Here is a 23,721-nt window from a genome sequence, read left to right on the forward strand (position 1 = left end):
CTTGTTTGGGTGTGTACATGTCATCCTCAATCACCCGGGCCAGGCCGAAGTCGGCCACCTTAACGATGTTGTTCTCACCCACCAGAATGTTACGAGCGGCCAAGTCTCTGTGAATGAAGTTCTGCTTCTCGAGGTATGACATGCCACTGGCGATCTGAAAAGTGCATTTACCTAATAATCAATTTCCTTCCAGAGCAGCATATAATCAAATGGGATAGTCTATATGTATTTGACATGAACAATCATCCCAAATTGTGCATTTACAGAGCCCAACACAGTGAGGTGGTAAAGTATCACTTTTCTTGCTTCAATTTACTTTCCCAGAAGAATATCATCCTAAATGTAACTTTCAAATGAACCACAAAACCCTTTCTGAGATTAACACAACTGTCAGAATCATATATTAATTTATTTGAATGGTGTTTTACACCATACTCAGGAATATTTCACTTATACAACGGTGGCCAGCATTATGGGTGGAGGAAGCAAAACCACAACCATCCGCACGTTGCTGCCAGATATTCCCACATACAGCCGTAGAGAAAACCAGCATGAGCTGGACTTGAACTCACAACGACCGCATTGGTGGGAGCCTCCTCAGTCACCACACCCTGTTGTGGTCCTAATCTCCTCGGCCACTGAGCCCCCCCCCCCAATGCCCCCCCTCTTTGAATCAGGTAACTTATGGAATCAACAGCATGTCAGCAATATTTCAGCAAGATCATGGAGAAATGGGGGCAGAAACATGCACAAACCAAACCTTCTGAAAGACTTAGTGCTCCTTTTGCAAGTTCAAAAGTCATTTTTTCAAAAGATCACCACACAAATCAACTTTATATTACAGTAGCAACAATTTGAGTTACCTGGATAATCTTCACCTAACAAATCCCGTGAATTATCAAATCTGTTAAACAGGGGTCCTTCATTTCACAAAGATGTCAAAAAATTTCAGGCTTGAAATAAAAATTTTAGAGTTATTCAACTCAAAGAAATGCCTAATTTTCCAGGCTTCTAAAGGCCTGGAAAAGTCACTTTCAATTTCCAGAGGTTTCGAGGCTCCACACGAATCCTCATTAATGGTACATGTTCATGAATTTGTACATTCAGAAATATGAAAAAAGAGTATCTCATTTCATACATGTAGACTTATAGGCAAAACTAAGAGAAACACACTAGTGTTACAAATAAACCAACTAAAAAAAAAAAACAAAAAAAAAAAAACAACGCAATGGTTGTTCTTAGAAGGCCATACAATCCAGAACACGAAGTTACCAGCCTACCTGAGCAGCCATGTCCACAAGGGGAGGTAACTTGAGGTGCTGGCCTTGGCCTTCTCGGAGGTAAGTCAGCAGGCTGCCATTGACCATGAGCTCAGTGATGATGTAAATGGGTTCCTCCTGGGAGCAGACTGCGTACAGCGTGACGAGTTTCTCATGGCGACACTGTTTCATGATCTGAGCCTCGGCCAGGAAAGCCTTGGGGTCCATCGTTCCCGGCTTCATGGTTTTTATTGCCACCTCCGTCTTACCCTGCCATTTACCTGCGAAATAAATCATCCATGTTTTACATGTATGTTTGATTGGTGCTTAACGCTGTAGTGAAGGATTTTTCACTGATGTAACAGCACCCTGTTTCACCGAAGATCTGGAAACCAGAGTTGAGAGCCTGATGGTCGCAACTCAAGAGAGTTTTAAAGGTGGAGAAAAAAAAGGAGTGCTTCAATATTTTTTTTTTGGAGGGGGGGGGGGGAGTCTTTAAGGAGACACAATTTTGTATGGTGGGTATTTGGGACCACCTCTTATATAAAATCTTTGTGCAATAATGTTATATTTATTTATTTATCTGATTGGTGTTTTAAGCCGTACTCAAGAATATTTCACTTATACGACGACAGCCAGCATTATGGTGGGAGGAAACGGTGCAAAGCCCGGGGAAAACCCATGACCATCCGCAGGTTGCTGGAAGACCTTCCCACAAACTGGCCCGAAACGATGCCAGCTGCAATAATGTTATAAATGAGGAGGTAACACATGTTTAATTAATATATTTGCCCTATAATTTGGTCTTTTCAGTTAACAAATGTGTTCAACCTGGATTTTGATCATATTTATATTTTTACTATATGCATGAATATTATCATAATTCAGATCATAATTCAAAAAATATATTAAAGACCATATTTGCAAATAAGTTTTCATGCTCTTTCATCTCACTTTGGCATCATTTTTATGTTTTATTCTCCTCCTTTATCTTATAATTTAAGTTTTATGCCAAGGGATTTACATGTAAACTGGCAAACATACATGACACAGTGAGTGGGAATGCAATGATATTCATATTAAATCTACGATTACATTATCACCCAGGGTTTGAAGAGGTTTTCAATGGCATGCTATTACCTCATCACAAGTTGGCCGTAGATGTACTTGAATGTAGATGTATTTCTTGTCTCTGCCAAAAGAGGTCTTCGTGACTTTACAGGAAAAGTTAAGCACAGTTTTCGGATGAAATTGTTGTGAGGGTGACCTAAATAATTATTCACTGTCAAGAGGTAGGACAAAAAAATAATGCCCCTTTGTAATGATCGAGAGGGTTTCGTAACTCATTCTGAGGACAGGAAAGTATTAAGTGTGCCTTTGAAAATTGGCTGTTCTCAGAAGCCTCACGGGCACCCTGGCCCCTAGTACACAAACCTATTCCACCCAACTTTGTCTAAGGAATTATTCTATACGTAGCTAGCATATATACATGGATATACATGTACATGTACTGACCAGCGAGTGTATGGGTCAACTCCTAACTGGTGAGCCACTGATAGAGCAGAATGGAGACTCTATACACACAGGAACATCTGACTGGATCTTCAGACAATTTAATATCAAGATGAACAGCCCATTCCAGACTAGCAACACACTGATCAGAGATTTAATTAAAATATTTCACTGACCTTCACTCGGATGAGGCAACTTATGGCTGCAGCTGGGAATTTCATGAGGTTGAGGTTTCATGAGGTTTCTGGTTCAAATCCAGCCTTTGCTAAATCAAACTTATAAATTCTCATGTACACTGTCAAACATGAATCTAGCAAATTGAATTATCAAACATACCCTTCCACACATCACCAAACATTCCAGAGCCGAGTTTTTCCAGGAATTCTAGCGACTGTCGTGGAATTTCCCACGCGTCTCTGGTGTCTCGTGACAAGTCTGTAGTGATAGGCTTTGGCTTGTTACACGCCCTGGTTAACATGTGGCACAGCCCATCTGCTGACTCTGCAAAACAACATCAGAGATGATGGTTTCCTAAGTCATCCGGGGCGTGTGGTGTAGACTGCTTCAGTTCAGGGCACGATGGCATAGAGATATCGGAGCTATAATTGATTGTAAACCCTACAACTGAGTTTACAGTTAGCAGCAAAGTTAAATTATGCTGCTTGCACAAAGGAATGATTTCAACTTTTCAGAGTTTTTAAAATTTGACAAGCACATAATGTCGGTCTAAGAAAATGGAAAATGTACCAGTCAAAAACTTTCTCTTGCCTTCATACTGAAAAGAGTTCTACATCATAATGATTCGGCAGCTAACAACAACAACAACATGTGAAAAAATTCTATCGTAACTTCTTTTTGAGAGTCAAACACTACTAACACAGTCTAATCTAAGGCAAGCATTCATATTCAACGTTAATTTTTGGACGAGCACAAATATTTACAAGAGTTGACCCGATTATAGATCATAATTTTCCACCGTAATTTTGTTAGACAATCATAGCTTACAATTTGTCCAACAGAGCATCCACTGTAAGTCCAATCTGCAATCGTGACCACAGGCGCTTACACTTCAACTTACACATATGATCTCTTTGTGCTAGGCAACTATGTTTGATTATATTTACTGTAACATGGGTATCACAAAAAAATTCAATGAAAAAGTTATCTTGAGTAGATGAAAGTTGTAGAAAATTAAAGAGCTGAACAATTGTAAACTGAAGAACTTTTTCATGAAGGAAAGCCTTATGGAACATGGTGACACGGGTGATAGCTGAATTAAAATTAACAAGTTGACAAGTCACATGACAAGGTAAAAGAACTTCTTTTATCATCAGCGATAAAAGAATTTGAACTTGAAACTCTCCTGTTGAAACATTCTGGTGGAGGGGACAAAACATCAATGAAGAAAGCAACTATATACATGATACAGTATGCCGTACTCTAGAATATTTCACTTGTAAAATAGCAGCCAGTATAAGGAAGGAAACCAGGGAGAGTCTGGGAAAATCCATGACCATCTGCAGATATTATGTTTGAGGCACATGTTCATAATACTTACGACCATAATGAATGACGAGCTCCTCAAGGGAGGTAAATGTGATCCGCGTGGTGATGTAACATCCCCCATCATCCATCAGTCGAACCTTGTAATGTTTCACCACATCCCCTTTCACATTATCGTAGTCCCGGATTGAAAGTGAAAAGGCATGACCTGGACAAACAATCATAACACCGTTACAACTTTAGTTCCACCATTATACATGATGTGCATCTTCTCAGGACATATGGTTTTCTCTTCTCTCTAATACTGCATCCACACATTTAACATTGAAAAAAAAAAAGTACTTTGAAGGACTTATTCCAAAATAAACTTGGGGACTTTCAAGGTCTTCGAAAGCTTCCAACAAAATTCAAGTACTTTTCAGTATGATAAGAACCAGAGGACCTTTGTCAATTATGTAAACTTTGCATTGTGTGTGGTTAAGTTATTTAACACTCACAGCTTTTGATTTAACTGTACCTGGCAAAAATATTAGTCTTTAATCACAGCAAGTCTTGTTAATATTGAAGTCGAACTTTATAAGGCCACATTTGTTCCAAATGAAACTTATTAAAATGTGCATTAACATCGTGAATGGCACAAAGTTATCATTTCACATGCATCATGACCTCATCTCTAATCATTTTTTCCCTTTTAATATGTAAACGAATGAATTATTTTGCACATTACTCATTTCCAGATGTTCAATTTTCTTTTCACAGTAACGATGAAAGCGGGATGAAATTCTGCCATTCCATACACGGTGTATAATTTAATCATGTGACAACATTATGAGAACAGAGTTATGTACCTTGGTTCGTTTCACTACCACGGATCAGGAAGGTACCTTTCTCATTCCCGGGGGCCAGGAGCATCCTCTCTGCCTCTTTTCTGCTCACCTTCCCTTGATACCAGCTGTGCACACAAAAATAAATATACGGTTTAACACAACATATCCAGTGATTATTTCCTTGAAAGTGCCATCAAGAACATTAATACCAAACCTGCCTTATCATCGGATTGATTGCGTATATGTTTGCAGCATAATGAAGAAGCCTTGAACCAATTGGAGACTCGAGAATGAGCTACACAGCAGATTCAAATGACAGTAGTACGCATATTCTTTCTAGACATTGCACTATGTGTGTACTTCATATATGTTTTATGAGCACACATACATTGATAAACATGACATAACAGAAGGAAGAATTAATGAGTCCACATCTTTGGAACGTTCTGATACAGGCAGGAAGGAGTTTCACAAGTTCCCCATTTAAGTGAAAAAAAAAATAACGTTTTTTTAGATTCGTTTTTTTAAGATTTTTTTTAATCCAGTAAAAGCAAAGCTTCTGCATGTCTCCATTATCAAGAGGAAGATGACGTCACGTTTACTCTAGCTCTCTAGTGACAATGGTATTTTCTGTATAATGGTCTACGCAAGAGCCTATGGCAGATACAAGTTGTGGACTTCGGCGATGAAGATCCAAGTGTGTCCAATTTTCTCGGAAATTGGACACACTGGAAAATATTTCTTCCACTGCTTGAATTATTGATATAGTAGGCATACTATATCATTAACCAGGAACTTTAGTGACACTGTTTAAATAGCCTAGCTGCAGATGCATAACCTGGGAATTCCCAGTCTAGGCTGCAGCCTCCAGAAGGGTTGTGCTGGTGATTTTGATCCCTAGATAATGTTTACAAAATGACAATTCTGAAACAAATTGAAATAAATCTAAGCACCACTGCGTCTGATCTAGGCATTTGACTGTCACTGGATTTTATGCTTCAATTCTGAAGAGATGGCTACTAAGATGAGACCGGTGCTGACCTAGTTATCACAGATGTCTGAGAAAGCACCTCAGCTTGAACACTTCATTTCAATAATTTTACTGTATTTTATAAAAGAAAACAGAAAACAAACATCCCGTGTATGTGAAAAAGGAGAAAAACTTAAATTCTCCAGTTGCAATATATTCTGAGATAAATAATTATATCCTACGATTTAATTAATTTTAAATCCAGTGTTATTCAGTGAAATGCCAACTTCTCATTTCCATAAACCTTCAGCATCCCTAAAGAACTTTTCACCGACTCTGATATTTGTTATTTAGAAATTACTGACTAAACGCTAAAACGAACATCAAAAAATGTATTTGGGGAGATGAATGCTGTTTGGGTTGAGACGATATGCTAATCTGTGACATAATTTGTGATACCGTAGCGGAATATCAACTGATTTTACGTCTGCGGTGGTCCATCAATGACCGTCTACAGACCAGCCCCACAACGCTTTGTGAAATGGCCCTTTGGCTACACGGAACAAAATCGTTGGAGACCATCTCAAAATGATGTCTTATGAAGTAGTTCTGGTTTTTCCTACGTTTAGAATTTTTGGAACATCAAGGGAAGCAACTCAAATATTATAACTACCAGTCAAAGAAAAGAGCAAGAACATACGTGCCTGTAATCAATGGCTTACATTTATAAAACTTTAAAAATTTCCAGTCCACTGATATCACAACTGTACTGTGAAAGCACAAACCCTAATATAATTAGCGCAGAAAGTTCTTCAACGGGTGTGTTTTAAATCCCCTCTTTAACTTAAGAATTTGCTCATAGCCTATGCGTTAAAGTCTCCAGCTGAGAGAAAAACATGCATGTATAAATCTGTATGAATGAGGACATTACAAAGCTCTCATGAAATGTCCACTGGGAAATGTTATGTTATGCTTGAGACCTATTTGCACTGGTTCAGCCATTGTTTTTACAAGCCCTACTGACAAAGCCCTGGGGATTTCGGATCTCTATGAGGAATCCCTTTACCCTCAGCAGGCCTTAGTTTAGGTTTTTTTTCCTCCTCTGTTCTCCCTATGGGGCCACCCACTGTTAGAAGGCCTATATAAATGTATGGAGTGTTGATGTCAATACAAACAGACAGGGCTGATCCAAAAGGTTTGGGGACGAGCTGATACAGGCCCCTCTTAACTCCTGACTCTGCTGAGAACAGTGAGTTCTGTGTCTTCCCTCCCCCTCTCCTCCCCACGCCATCACCTCTGGAGTCTTCCCCAAAACCCAATAGACATTGTTAAAATTCCTGTTCTCCCCAGACATACATTCATTAAGACATGTATCACTGTTGTAGAAAATGGCCCCGGACACATCTATGTAAATGTACAGGCACTGGGGAGGTCATTTACACTCCTATTATTACAACAAACACACGTTCCTATGCTCTTCACAATAAACAAATCGTCACATACATGGGCATTTGTTTCTATTTTCACATTTTCTTATTTTCTTACAGAAATAGTCAGGCCTATAAACAAAGTGACAAAAGTTGATGGTTACAGTAGAACCCTAGTCTTAAAGTTACCCATGGGTGTACCTGTTTTCTGAAACTAACCCTCAGTGAATTACCCTAATTCTTCAACCTCTCTCTACTGCTGGACTAATATTTTGAAACATTCTTACAGCTAGAGCTTTAGGGGTGTGGAGAAATCATTTGTACAGTTATATGAAGTTTGCTTTAGTAATAGAAGGAACTCATTTTAGCCTCATTTTCATAGAAATTGTATACACAAGTTCCAATAAAAAAGTGGTAAGATGTTGCAACGGTTGAAGATTTAAAGTAGCTTAAAGGGATACAGAACGGATTCTGAATGGCTGATGTGAGAGATGGGTAAGCCCAGTCTACGTCTTGCCTAAGCTGAAGTTTTAGGTACATTTACTCAAGTGTGACCAAGGCTCAGCTGCTGGGTTTAACCCAGGGAACCCTATCTGCGCTGTCAGCCAATCAGCAGCCATTCTGGATCCCTTTGATGTATTACCTTGATATCTACCAAGGAGGCCATGTATGCATGCTTTTGCCAGTACTTATCTCTCTGCCTGTCTTTATTTGTTTCGTATTGCATATGTTTATAGTTTTGGGAAAGGAAAAAATTCATGTAATTTAGGAGATGATTCAATTGAACATGTCTGGACCTGAATCCAAATTTGAAGCCAAAGAAAGACAGAATAATTTCAATTTGTCCTCAATCAATGTACTTGTAAATTTAGCAGTGGCCAACATAATACCACACAGTTATAATAATACTTACTTTTAATGGCAATGATATGTGTGAAGGTCTGACAGCAACCTGCGGATGGTCGTGTGTTTCCCCTGGGCTTTGCCCGGTTTCCACCCACCATAATGCTGGTTGCCGTCGTATAAGTGAAATATTCTTGAGTACGGCGTAAAACACCAATCAAATAAATAAATAAATTAATGGCAATGAAACAAATTTGCTTCATCTGTCGACGATGTCTCCTCTCAAAAAACAAGAGGGTAGGTTTTCAGTTTCATTTCACAGATGTGTATTCATAAGAAAGCACATCTCAGTACATGTACATGTTTATTTATTTACTTGACTGGTGTTTTACGCTGTACTCGAAAATATGTTACTTACATGATGGCAGCTAGCATTATGGTTGGAGGAAACCGAGCAGAGCCTGGGGGAAACCCAAGACTATCCACAGGTTGTTGGCAGACCTTCCCACGTACGGGCCGGAGATGATCTCCACTTGAACTCACAGAAACCACAGGCTCTTGGGTCATTGTGCCATTCTAGCACACTTGCCCCTGGGCCATGGAGGCCCTCCAGAAAGTGTATAATGTATTTTCATAAAAGTTTTTTTTTTAAATCCTTCTTCTCTCCATATTACTTCTGACACTTTTTTTCACATTATTTGCATTATAAAATATCATATGATCATGTTTTGTTTATACACATTAGAAAACAAATGGCCAGTCATATGTGGAAAACACATTTGTATTGAAAGTTTTAAACGTGCAAAAAATATATGATTGGTATTTTCCGCCAATTACATTTCTGGAATGCGATGTTCTGCATCCTGGTCATGTTTATTCACAAAAAAAGGCTCTCTGTCAGTCCAATACAGACCACAAACTGGCATTCCATACAAAGAGTGTAAGTCAGAACAACTGAGCACGAGGACTGTATGTGTTGGTTAAAATCAGGTCAGATCACGCCTAAAAAAATTCAGCAGGTGTAACGCAACCATATCAGAAAACACAGTGTTGTCGAAATCTCTTTCTAAATATTGTGGCTAAAATGAAAAAGATAGCGATTTTAATGAAACGTGGAGAGGGAAGTTTCTATAAAAACACAATGAAAACTTCAGAACACGGCACTTTTCCAAGGATCGGCTGGGTTACGCCCAACAAACATTTTTAAAAACGGCCTTGAAATTCATAATTACATGTAGGATGGGCTGGGGAAATCCCACGACTACCCTTGCTGTGAAAACAAAATAATTATATATGTATATAATATATACTCATGATAAAATGACTGTTTGTATACTTACATACATGAAGAGGAAAATTAATTACAAAGGATCCATGATGTTTACATTGTGATGATTCATGCAGCTAAAACATTGGTCTCACAGCTAAGCCAAGTGACCACTGATTATAAACATGACCAATGAGACATACATAGAGGCTCAAATCCAGCTCTTCCAGCAACCTGCGGATGGTCATGTGTTTTCCAGGCCCAGTTTCCTCCCACGATAATGCTGGTCGTGTTGAAAGTGAAATCAGTGAAAGCTTCTCGATCATGGGGCAAAACACCGATTGAATCAAATAAACTGAATCCAGCCGCACAGAAAGTCAGCTTGGTGTAGCTGCATGCCGGTTAAGGTTAATTTCTCTGGTTACCTAACCTCCACCAATCAACATGCCGGCATGCTGTCTCATAAGCGAAAAATCTCCAGTCACACGTGGTAAGTTCTGTCAGCAACCTGCAGATGGTCCTTGGTTTCCCCGATGTAAGTGAAATATTCTTAAGGGCAGCGTAAAACACCAATTAAATAAAACATTAATATGTTTAAGTGGAAATATTTTTAGTTACAGCTAGGGGCTTTAACAATGTTGTACTTAACAATTTTTCCGTCATATGACGAGGAGCCACTGGGTGTGTGCACATATATTGTGTCTTTTTGTGGCAGGGCGAGTCCATGCCGCAAAAGTGCTGCAACCACTGACATGACTGGACGTGTCTTACCAAAGACACCAGACATGACACCCACCAAGTCATGTTATACTAACATGGGGTTAACCAGTCATGTTTCCCTGCTCTAACCTCTCAGTGCTGAGCCCCAAGCAAGGCATCAGCAAGTACCATTTTTAAAGTCTTTGGTATGACCTGATCCCAGGGTTTGGTGGACAGTGGCAGTAATCTAGGACTTTGACTGTCTGAGCCCGCTAACCAGAAAATAAGATAAATTACTTTTATTTACTATTGTTACAGGATATAGTGGGTTTTTTTTATGAACTGCAGTAACTGGAGCTAAGAAGATATGGCAAGTAAAAGAGAAAGCAATAGTATTCAATTATAAAGTACTTCTTCATGTATAGCCTATAAAGAGATCTGCATAGAGAACTAAAATGAATTAAAATATACCTCTATTAATTCTTATTCTGCCAATGACCTACATGTAGTTCAATACAAAATTAAATTTGACTACGAGCTGTAATCGACCTAAAATTTGGCCAATGACCGTTTATCGTTTTGGCTGATTTCCTAGAGTTCTGTTCATCTTCACAGAGCTGTTATTAGGTTTGTCAGGAAGGTACTAATTCTTTGCAAATTGGTGTTTAAACATTACTTTTCTGATACCATTAACGCAGGAAATAACCTGTTTTGTATCCAAACTGTATTATTTTACTCAACAATCACCACCTAATAAAACTAGTCATTGTTTAATAGCAACCATGCACTCAAAATCAAGCATTTATCAGATGAAAGACCCTTAAACAGTGTCCAGGAAAATAGTTTGATACACTTTTTAAAATTTTTCTAACCAAGTGACTGTTGGACTGTCGCAGCCAACATATTTTGGGCCTTGAAATAGTTTGTTTTAAAGTCCACTTATAATAAATCAGACTATTTTCCAGGACAGTATTCAATGGTCTTTAATATGACATAAATTTCATATTAGTATTTTCTTTGATTTTTTACTATTCTAACAGTATAAGCATGTTAGGGGAGTTTAAGGTGTAACTTGCTATCACATACGTATCTTGGTCACTGATGGTAACCTGTACATGTACATGGACTTTATTAAGGTAGCATCAACAACCATGTATGATCCCTGTGCTAGTCACAGGCACTATGACATTTCAGTCCACACATGACTTCCTTAATTTGAGGCAATTAGACCATCAAGTACAATCTTAGGTCACAGCCTGTGCATAAATGTGTCTATATACAGACACACTGTGTGATATAATACATATATGATAAAGATATAGCTGAAACTACCCTATATTTCATCGACCTTTCCACACTCCTAACTCATTACCTAAATGTACATGTATCTGTGTGTAAAACTATACACCTTATTTTGTTATATCCACATCTGAAATTTTACAGAATTAATGCGTACTTATTTGTAAGGTGAACACCAAACCAAAAGAAAACACATACAAAATTATAAAGCTATAAACTTTCAGAATGTGTACATAAATGTACAAAATTCAAATAACTTTTTACAGTTAACAAGTACTGCCGGCTGAATGACAGATGATCATCTTGCCAATGTAATCGACATGAGTTGAAGTCCAGCTCATGCTGGCTTCCTCTCCTGTTATTTGTGGGAATGTCTACCAGCAAAACGTGGATGGTCGGGGCCTTTCCCCGGGCTCTGACCGGTTTCCTCCTACTAGTTGCCATTGTATAAGTTACACATTCTTGAGTGTGGCTTACATACGTAAAATACCAATAAAAAAAAAAAAAAAAAAAATAGAATTTAGAGTTCAGATTGGCTCAGCTGAAGGTGGGAACTGCTTTCTGTAATGTTAACTTCCACAGAACTTAAATTAAGTGCATTCAGGAATAGGACTTAACAGATCCTCAGCTTATATGTACAAACATCTGTGTTTAACCAATTCAGAAACTGTCAGGAGCACTATTTGTTTCCAGGCCAGTTTGAGTTGAAACCAACAGAGTTTCCTCATTTTAACATAATGTATATAGGAAAAATTCAAATCTCAAATCACGAAAACACGTTCCTTTTCTGTGGATTTTCATTTCACAGATATGACGGGATATCATTTTCATGTACTTTCATTTTCATTTTGGAACTGTTAATTAAGATGCAGAAATATCCTTGTTCATGGGATAACTTGATGCTATCAAATTGTCATTAAACTCTGTACTTTCATTTTTCAGTTTATAACCTGTGGATTCATGTTTGTGTGGAATAGTTTACATGAGCTTGACAAACAAAACAAAAAAAAGCAACAACAACAAAAGAGAAAAAACAAACAAACAACAAGAAAAAAGAAAGTTTTTTACATGTGTATATATACATATAGTAGAGAATGGCCTACTTGTACATGTATGTGAACATACACCTGCACTCATGTAAAGAGAAAAGCATTATGGTAAATGCATTAAACAGTAAATACAGTATAGCTAAGCATTATCTATTTTTATTTAAAGTTTCATTCAATATTGTAAACCTATTTTCCACATGGGACACACTATCTCTGGCAAATTTCCTAGCATACTTTTCTACTTTTAATTACTGATATATTGGGATCAAATAATCTGTAAATGATATGTATTTAACTCATATGTATGTTTACTATGTGCAAATACAGGGTGTCCCAGGAGTCGTGCACCATCCTGATTTTCATTTTTTTTTTCTGTGTTTCAGATTTAATATTAATTTTAAATATTTTTCTCTCTTTCAGAGTTAATTATGGCCAATAAAGTAACATTACAAGAGACAGCTGAATTGCTTTTTATGTTTGGAAGAGATGGGGCAACACACTGCTTTGTAGCTCAAACATTCAACGTCAACCAGTATGGTGCATATAATGGTCTGGGCTATAATGAGAAAAGAGGCACACGGGTCAACAGTTGTTCTGGGCTCTTAGTTGGGTATCCTGTGGTGTGACATCACTCCCAACCCCTGTGGTGGATTTGTGCATGGTAAATGAAGGAATGAATGTAATGCTCATGCAGTCATAAACCATGCTCAGAGCCGATGCATGGAGACATGTACTCCGCATAATGCCTCAAATAAAGGCTATCGAAGATCAGCATCCCAAATTTTGTAAAAAAAAATTTTGTTAAAAACGGGCTTAAATCAATGAAATCCCAACATGCTATATATTGTGGTAAGCACATCTAGATCTAACAGGATGCAATCATCTGTATATACATGTAATTAGGCAAAAAAGTTTAACGGTACAAAAAAATTAACAGTACAAAAGTGTTGAGACAAAATTGTCCATGCACTTACTCATGTTTTTCCAGGGAATCCTCTAGGGCCACATAGTTCCTGGGGACATACCCTTCTTGTTGGGTGCGAATATGGCGGGCCAGCCACCAGTCTGCATCACTGTGAACACACAAATATACAAACTTGTTAAGCTTTTAATTTGAAATGATAAAAAACTTTCAACCAGGGATACAAACTAAGGGTTTTTTTATTATTATTTTTATTATTTATTTCATCATTTTGTATTATTATACTTTATTACAAAAGCTGAGATGACTCAAATGTAATTGTTTTAACTGTGTTTCTCTCCTTGTATGCCCTGCACTTTCAGGAAATATATCACCCAATACATGCACACTGAGGGAGGGTCAGTTTCATATATATATATATATATATATATATATATACATATTTTCATATATACATACATGTAGATATACAAAGACAGTGAAATGATCCCTACAAATTCAAATAAAAATCTAAAATTAAATTTGAACGCTTGTGTTCAGGCCCCTGGCCTTCCAGTTAAAATCTAAGACAACTGGCAAGTGTTTCGAACATGCTGAAGTTAAATATAGAACATATCTCTTTATTTTCTTATCAGACTGCTGTGTCATGCCATATTCAAGTATATTTCACTTACTCTAGTTCCTCAACCTTTCACATATGAAAGAGCAACTTTCAGCACAACTTATGCACATTCATAATTGGAGTCGAAACTATAATTGGTTTAACTCAGAAAAAGTATAGTTTATCAGTCTACAAAGAATAATGCCTTCAGAATATGCTTGAATAAACACTTTGCAAACATGTGAAACATGTGAGTCTAATGGGAAACCCATGACTATCCACAGATTGCTTACAGACCGAGCTCAATGGGAAACCCATGATTATCCGCAGGTTACTGACAGACCGAGCTCAATTGGAAACTTGTGACTATCCACAGGTTGCTGACAGTCCGAGCTCAATGGGAAACCCATGACTATCCACAGGTTGCTGACAGACTGAGCTCAATGGGAAACCCATGACTATCCGCAGGTTGCTTACAGACCGAGCTCAATGGGAAACCCATGACTATCCGCAGGTTGCTTACAGACCGAGCTCAATGGGAAACCCATGACTATCCGCAGGTTGTTGACAGACCGAGCTCAATTGGAAACTTGTGACTATCCACAGGTTGCTGACAGTCCGAGCTCAATGGGAAACCCCCTACTATTCGCAGGTTGCTGACAGACCGAGCTCAATGGGAAACCCATGACTATCCACAGGTTGCTGACAGACCGAGCTCAATGGGAAACCCATAATTATCCACAAGTTATATCCTAAATCTTAACTTATTGGGCCTTAAGCCTGTTAAACTAGTACACAACACAATGAGAGTCAGATATCACTTTGTTTGAAATGCTGAGCACCTAATGGACCTTTAATATTAAAACTTCACAACAGTGTACTATTTACTTTATTTATTTATCTATTTATTTATTATATATTTGATTGTTGTTAAATACCAAATTCCGAAGTTTCCTTTCTATTTAGACTCAACTGCTTTCAATCTCGTACCAAACATCCATGTCGCTAAAATAAACAATGATTACAAATCTATTCCTGCCTAATATATGGAGCCATACAGTACCAAACTGCTGAATGACAATGGTTACCATCATACATGTATATCATGTGTAATTATACATTATTGAAAAACTGTTCACTGTTATTTAGGCTTGCACACATGTTTCACAGTGGGACAGACATGTGCTCACTACCCTATTGCCCACATGTTTCACAGTGGGACAGACATAAGCTTTCTACCCTATTGCATGTGTTTCACAGTGGGACAGACATGTGCTTACTACCCTATTGCACGTTTTTAACAGTGGGACAGACATGTGCTTACTACCCTATTTCTTCTAATATTTGGGACACCTGGTCTGCTCATTTTAGCCAGTATATATGTAACTGTAGCAGGAATATGGAGTTTCTTTTTCACACATGGTTAGACCATCTCCATACTCCTATCTTTCCTTTTCCGAAAGGCTCGTGAAGAAATGTAAATATTCTATTTTCAACATGACTAATATCTGTCCCAAAAATGAGAAGAATTATGGTATACAGATAATACAATATCTTTTTGTTCATACTAGCACAATCAGAGCATCGTTACTTCATGCAAATTCCAGATATGTATTTTGTTCTATAAATATTTACTTCAAGGGGCTAATGTTGTGTAGACTATATGTCTGTATATTACACAACAAAAACATACTGTTCTCTAAACAACTATCATGTCTATAACATAACACAGTTGTACATATTTACATGTAGATCATATTGAAACAGGATGCTTCATATACTATTGTAAGAAAAAGATCAGATAAAGATCAGTGCCTCTCTGATATGTCTGAAGAATTAACTACCCTGTTTCCATCAACATTTCCATACATGAAAGAGCAACTTTCAGTACCATTTATGCACATTTTAATTGTGATTTTGGAGACAGAACTATACACTGGTTCAAGTTGAGTTGACCAATTTCAGAGCTTGACAAAAAGGAAAAATTTTATCAGTCTACGCAGAATAATGCAATCAGAAACTGCTTAAATTAACACCTTGGAAATGTGAAAAAGTTGAAGAATTACAGTACACCATGCACGAGTAACATGTCTCTATACACACATGTATCTCTGACATGTCTGATCTGTTACACATGTTACATTTCATCACTTATTCACTTTAAGGTATTAACAGATTAAAGAGGAATTTAAATAAAATTGGATTCCCTCGAGATGACTGATTTTTAATACAGGAATCTGCTTGTCATTATAGCAAAATTTTAAAGATAAAAATAATATCAGCCTGAAATATGATGGCTAAACAAGCTCACCTGTCATCCAGTAAGATCATCTGATCCCCTTTTCTGAACGCCAAATCATCATTAGTCCTGGCCTCGTAATCATACCTGGCTTTCAATATTCTGCTACCTGCAAATTAAGAAATATAACGTCATTCAGATTGAAGCACATGGTAGCTGAATGTACATCTTATTTTTTATCACTCCTGATATTTTGTTCTTAAAACTCTCTTTGCTGGCATGGGGTTTCAAAAATAAAAAACTAAACAAAATGGAGACAATAAAATCCAGAGCAGCAGCGAATGTGTAATATTTATTTATTTATTTGATTGGTGTATCATGCCAGAATACTTCACTTATACGACGGCCATCAGCATTACAATAGGAGAAAACCAGGTAGAAACCCACGATCATCAGCAGGTGAAAGTGCACGTAATAGTTCATGACAAATTACCGGCGAATTCCAGCAACTTGTCAGTTAGTACCTAAACCTCTACCAGTTTATACAAAACAATTAATGGTCTTGGGCTAATTTAATGCAGCAGCTGCAAGTTACTGTAGTTCCAAAGACAGAATACTTTGATGCAGCCTCAGCCAGAGATGTCAAGCTGAAAATGATGAACATGCCAAAATACACGCTGTCTCACACAGTGACATCTAGTATACAGGCACTCAAGTACTCTGACAAAATATTCCCTTCATACCATTTTTTAATTTTTTCGATACTCTTCTGAACACCTATACAAAAATTTGTGAATTTGTTGTGAATACACTTTGGAAAAATAACATAAATAGTATCCCAGTCTAGCCGTCATATACAGTCCAAAGAAAGACACATAAAATACACATATGACTATCTATAGACATGGAATGAATTAACGCAAAACAAATCAAAATTTTAGGAAGCGGAAATTAAATGCATTTAAACAGTACAATTATACATTTTTCTGCTTTATATTCAGAGAAACATGTACTAATAAATCCACCTAATATTGGTTTAAATGGTGTACATGACTTTCTTTTTCTAACACGTCTAATTAACATTTCTTTCAGTTAAAAGTGAAGTATTTGACTTAAGCATGTATAAAATGAAACCAGTTTAATGGATATACTGCTATATTCATACACGGTGACATGAAACTGAATGTATGTCGTACATACATTCAAGTGCCTGACACAGATTCCTCATTTACATATACAACTTCAGCCACATCAAAACAGCTTGTGGTCAAATTCATACTACATGTACACGTGTAGCAGACTAAGGAAATCTGTCCACAACACTAAAGATCAATGACATTTGACAACAAAGCCACAAAAAGATCGTATAAGTCAGCACTAAAACAGGTTTAATGTGCGAAATTTTATCTCCTATTTTAACTCTTGCTGCCCAACTGAATTAGGCAACCAATCAGATTGCGTATTATGATATCTTCTATGTACTATAGCGGTTGGCTCAAAAAGTTTTTTCCAAGATATAGGTATCACAAGCATTTAACACCTTGGCTGCCTTTCTGAGATATATATCGTCCATGGCATCCATGTCCACTACCCGCCGATGTCCAGTGGGCAGTCTGGTAGCACAGACCTAATACATTTATTTCATTTATTTATTTGATTGGTGTTTTACGCTGTACTCAAGAATATTTCACTTATACGACGGCGGCCAGCATTATGGTGGGAGGAAACCGGGCAGAGCCCGGGGGAAACCCACAACCATCCGCAGGTTGCTGGCAAACCTTCCCACTTACGTCCCAAGAGGAAGCCAGCATGAGGTGGACTTGAACTCACAGCGACCACATTGGTGAGAGGCTCCTGGGTCATTATACTGAACTAGCACGTTAACCAACTGAGCCCTGGAGGCCTCCATTTCCAAATACATCAACATTTCAATATTATGGTGCAAGTGAATTCTGACTGGCTGACTGCATGGTTTCCATGGTTTCTACCAGTTGGAAAAACACCTAAACCACAGATTAAGTGAATCAGGATTCAACAGCTCCACCATGTTAGCGTGAATGGTGTTGTTGTATTAGGAACATTTTCACTGCTCTGTTACGGGATAATACACGATAACACAATTTACAGATTTTGCGAGATATTCACTGACAATTTAAGCATACATTTACACGAGGTATTTAAATTTTGGGAGCTACAGGATATTACACAAACCCACACAGGACAGAGTAGATGACCCAGCCATCATGCCAGGAATATTTCATGGGAGGCTGATGACGGCAAGAGTTAACATTGTTACCACTAATGGTATGACGACGCTGGTTGACAGCTCCCTGGCCCCCGCAACCTACTCTGTCCCCGCCTGTACCAGAGCTTCTACTAAACAAACAAGACTCCAGGTAGCGCCAAGCTTTGAAGGCCATGCTACTGATGAAATCCACGTGCACCTTTCGTACAGATGTGGTAAATACACTGTATAAAGTACATTTAGGTCTGCGTCCACAGAGTTTTGCTGATCACATTGCAGGCTACTCAAAGATATGTACTGCACGGAAACCTTAAAACATGAAGCTAGTTGGCTTATACATTCAGGAAACTGAGTGCTAATATAATATATGTGTGTATTTATAAAATATAATCATGCGTCACCAATGCTTGACTATATCAGAGTATAGGATAATGGTTTAAATCTGGTTAGAAATTAGATGCATAATTTGGGAATGAAAAGTAATTCTCATGAATTATGACATAAATACTCTATCTGGTGCAATCCAGTGATTGAGGAAATATCTTCTTCCTGGTATGTATGGTTCTGCATGTTGCAGTTAGATTTGGTAGCTCGTCTGTGGGCAGCACATGAGGGCTAAACTTCAGCTCAATACATAAAACAGTGAAACCATGAATTTGTTCATTTATGGTAATAAATTCACACACTGAACATCAGTGACAGGAGACCCCCTCACATTAATGTGCTCTACATGTGTGCACTTTATTTATCTGATTGGTGTTTAACGCCGTACTCAAGAATATTTCACTTATACGACGGCAGCCAGCATTATGGTGGGAGGAAACCGGGCAGAGCCCGGGGGAAACCCACGACCATCTGCTGGTTGCTGTCAGGCCTTCCCACGTACGGCATGCGTGCAAGCCCTGAGCTCAATAATAATGTAGTACTTTTTGAGATACCACCCCTAAAATTTTCTTTAACACTGAGTTCAATAAACAATACACACAGTCAGGAAATCAGTAATTTACGGTATTTAATATGCACACACTGAATCAACGATGGAATGTCCCCCTCATGTCATTGTGCTCTACATGTGTTCAAACCCTGAGCTCAATACAGGCAGTACTTTTTGAGATACCACCCCTAACAATTTCTTTAACAATGATTTCAATAAACAATACACTAAGTCAGGAAATCAGTAATTTGCAGTATTTAATATGTACACACCAAATCAACGATGGAATATACCGTTCAAGTTATTGTGCTCTACATGTCTTCAAACCCTGATCTCAATACCCATAGCATTTCTCAAAATACCATTCCTAACATTTCATTTAACATTTCTTTTCCGTGTTATCAGATACTGATGCTGACGACGATGCCAAATGACTCAGGGTACTTTGCACAGACAAGCTAAAAATTAAAAAAAAGTAAATAAATAAATAAATATAAAAGAATAGTGATCTTTATTTTGTTTTTAATTCTTTCCTCCACCTATGAAACGGGCTGCCATATCGTACAGATTTGACTGACTGACTGTGATATGTTTGATAATGTTATAAACGCTGATGATTGACCATGCTAATACTTCTGTAATTGTTTCATCGTTATCACAGGTCGGAATTGAGAGGGTTTATTTCACCAATGCTCCTAAATTTCTAGTTTGTATCCTAGAAAATGTGATATTTTCCTTTTAACTCCATTTCTTTTTAGCAAGCCAACTTCTTTATCGGATATATTGACTGCTTTGGTGGCCTGGATTACCAAAGATTATAAAAACGGTACTCACGAGCCTCAATGCTCATGGTGCTCAACACTGAGAGATTAGAGCAAGGAAACATGACTGGTTGGCCTGGTGGGGTGTCAATGCTCATGGTGCTCAACACTGAGAGATTAGAGCAAGGAAACATGACTGGTTGGCCTGGTGGGGTGTCAATGCTCATGGTGCTCAACACTGAGAGATTAGAGCAAGGAAACATGACTGGTTGGCCTGGTGGGGTGTCAATGCTCATGGTGCTCAACACTGAGAGATTAGAGCAAGGAAACATGACTGGTTGGCCTGGTGGGGTGTCAACGCTCATGGTGCTCAACACTGAGAGATTAGAGCAAGGAAACATGACTGGTTGGCCTGGTGGGGTGTCAACGCTCATGGTGCTCAACACTGAGAGATTAGAGCAAGGAAGCATGACTGGTTGGCCTGGTGGGGTGTCAATGCTCATGGTGTTCAACACTGAGAGATTAGAGCAAGGAAGCATGACTGGTTGGCCTGGTGGGGTGTCAACGCTCATGGTGCTCAACACTGACAGATTAGAGCAAGGAAACATGACTGGTTGGCCTGGTGGGGTGTCAACGCTCATGGTGCTCAACACTGACAGATTAGAGCAAGGAAACATGACTGGTTGGCCTGGTGGGGTGTCAATGCTCATGGTGTTCAACACTGAGAGATTAGAGCAAGGAAGCATGACTGGTTGGCCTGGTGGGGTGTCAACGCTCATGGTGCTCAACACTGACAGATTAGAGCAAGGAAACATGACTGGTTGGCCTGGTGGGGTGTCAACGCTCATGGTGCTCAACACTGAGAGATTAGAGCAAGGAAACATGACTGGTTGGCCTGGTGGGGTGTCAACGCTCATGGTGCTCAACACTGAGAGATTAGAGCAAGGAAACATGACTGGTTGGCCTGGTGGGGTGTCAACGCTCATGGTGCTCAACACTGACAGATTAGAGCAAGGAAACATGACTGGTTGGCCTGGTGGGGTGTCAACGCTCATGGTGCTCAACACTGAGAGATTAGAGCAAGGAAACATGACTGGTTGGCCTGGTGGGGTGTCAACGCTCATGGTGCTCAACACTGAGAGATTAGAGCAAGGAAACATGACTGGTTGGCCTGGTGGGGTGTCGTGTCATCAACTGTGTCTTCAGCACGATACTCCCTGTGGCGACATGAAGCTCGCCTTGCCACAAAATTAAGACACAGTATATGTACACACACACCTAATGACAACTCTTCATCAGATGACTTAAAAATCGTTAAGTACGACATAAAACCACAAGCATGCATACATATTATCAGATATATCATCATAATGTTCACAACTTTATAACCCAACATTTCAAGCTCTGGTAATATTCAATACCATACTCAAGAAGTTTTCACCCAAACAATGACAATACAGTTTCACTGGTGTTACAGGATCGCCCATGGGGTATAGAAGTCACTGACAAAATTTCCTAGGTGGGACATTCTTTCCGCATACCACACTGGCAGAAGGCAAGTGGTATACAAAGTTCAATGCACATTTACAACAGTGCGTCTGTGTCTTAGACCACTTCTTACTACTAAAGATCTCACCAGCAATGCAAGTCCATAGAACTTAGCACCTGGTCAGTGGGTAAGTTACGCACAATTAACCACTGAGCAAAGTCCCAACTAACATGACAAACAATATGAGTAACTCACGAAGTACATGTATACTCATGTACTTATATACATGTATGCTTTGCTGATATCAGAAATAATACTAGTAGATGTAACAGGACACAGAGAGGGTATGAGAGGGCATGTAATATGAGTAACTCAAGAACTACATGTATACTCATGTACCCATATATGCTTTGCTGATATCAGAAATAATACTAGTAGATGTAACAGGACACAGAGAGGGTATGGGAGGGCATGTACATACAATCTACACACAATGCAGCTGTGAACTCAGAGATAAAATCCAAGTCCTGGATCATAATGTCAACTATAGGCTTAGCCAATAAGGAAGTAGGAATTCCCACAGAGAGGCATGTAATTTAACTTCTGTACTATAGCAGTATACATGTCACATACCAGGACATCCTGACAACCAATAAATGTACATGCAACTGTCAGAGTACATAAATGTACAGGTATAACATAATTTAGTCAGAAAACATGTACATATACCAAGTCCCATATAAAGTGCCATGTCCCATATACCACATTAAACCACATAGATATTAGCTATGTGCTACCTGCCTTACAGGCCTACGTGTTTATATATGTACATATAGAATAAAAAGCAAAAAAGCCTTCTCAAAATTCTACACCTTTGAAATACAACAGTTCCGCAGGTAGGATTCATATTAAGCTGATGTTCCAGTGACCATTTACTCCCTGGAAACATGTCCATAAATAAAGCCTGTTGAACTGTTACACTTCAATCCTTGATAAGAACAAAACGTGAGAAACTGCGGTCAGAATACAAAGATGTAGAAAGCTGAGAAGGTTTATTTGCTATTTTATTCTATCATTTCTCAACATCTGAAAAAATCTTACTTTTATACCTATGTACATGTAGATATATATATCTGTGATATATATTACATGCACATTAAATTTATCTTGTTATTTAAGGTACTGGAATCAATATGCAGAGATTTTTTAGATTTTGATCCTCATAGAATAAGAAATTCTTGATTTATTTGATTGGTATTCTATGCCGTACTGATGAATATTTCACTCATATGACGGTAGTCAGTGTTATGGCAGGAGGAAATTGGGCGTAGCTAGCTCGCAGGGAACCCACGACCATCCATAACTTGCTGAAAGACCTGAATTTCCCCTGTACAGCCAGGACATTAGAGGATATTAGAAAGCATATAGCATTGCTGAGGGGCTTTTAAATCACTGTGGTACTGTGTTAACCACTGAGCCACAGAGTCTCCCTCCACAAAGTTAAAAACATACTTCTGTTCCCAATGGATCTGTATATCCTCAAACGTAGTCTGTGTGATATGTGAGATATGTGGTTAAATATTAGTTAAGATATTTTTAAAATAATTGTATACTATCTAATGTAATTTAATATAATTTTTTAAATTTCCTGTTTGTACCAATTTTGGATGTTGTCACTATTATAAGGAAAAACAAGCTTAGGGTCTAAAATATTCTTCTCACTATATGGCTATTAATACTACAGCCAACATGACGTTATTAAACAATAATCATTCATTCATTCCTAATTCCGATCAAATAAATAAAAAAAAGTTCTTAATTACTGTTAAGAAGCACCCAATTGTTTTCCTGTACATAAACCCACCTCTTTGATAT

General features: G+C 38.2%; 1 protein-coding gene across 1 annotated transcript in view; it reads right to left on the bottom strand.

Annotated features, from left to right (window-relative positions):
• Window positions 1-23,721, bottom strand: part of LOC135471353 (tyrosine-protein kinase SRK3-like) — a 41,009-nt gene that overhangs the window by 6,047 nt on the left and 11,241 nt on the right. Inside the window, exons 3-9 of the mRNA XM_064750560.1 lie at window positions 16,490-16,586; window positions 13,630-13,728; window positions 5,123-5,226; window positions 4,330-4,482; window positions 3,108-3,272; window positions 1,281-1,540; window positions 1-154 (exon numbers count right to left, since the gene is read on the bottom strand). Coding sequence (XP_064606630.1) covers window positions 1-154; window positions 1,281-1,540; window positions 3,108-3,272; window positions 4,330-4,482; window positions 5,123-5,226; window positions 13,630-13,728; window positions 16,490-16,586 — 1,032 coding nt within the window. The remainder of the gene's footprint in view (window positions 155-1,280; window positions 1,541-3,107; window positions 3,273-4,329; window positions 4,483-5,122; window positions 5,227-13,629; window positions 13,729-16,489; window positions 16,587-23,721) is intronic.

This window comes from Liolophura sinensis, chromosome 7 (assembly GCF_032854445.1).
Source record: "Liolophura sinensis isolate JHLJ2023 chromosome 7, CUHK_Ljap_v2, whole genome shotgun sequence".
Classification (NCBI taxonomy): domain Eukaryota; kingdom Metazoa; phylum Mollusca; class Polyplacophora; order Chitonida; family Chitonidae; genus Liolophura; species Liolophura sinensis.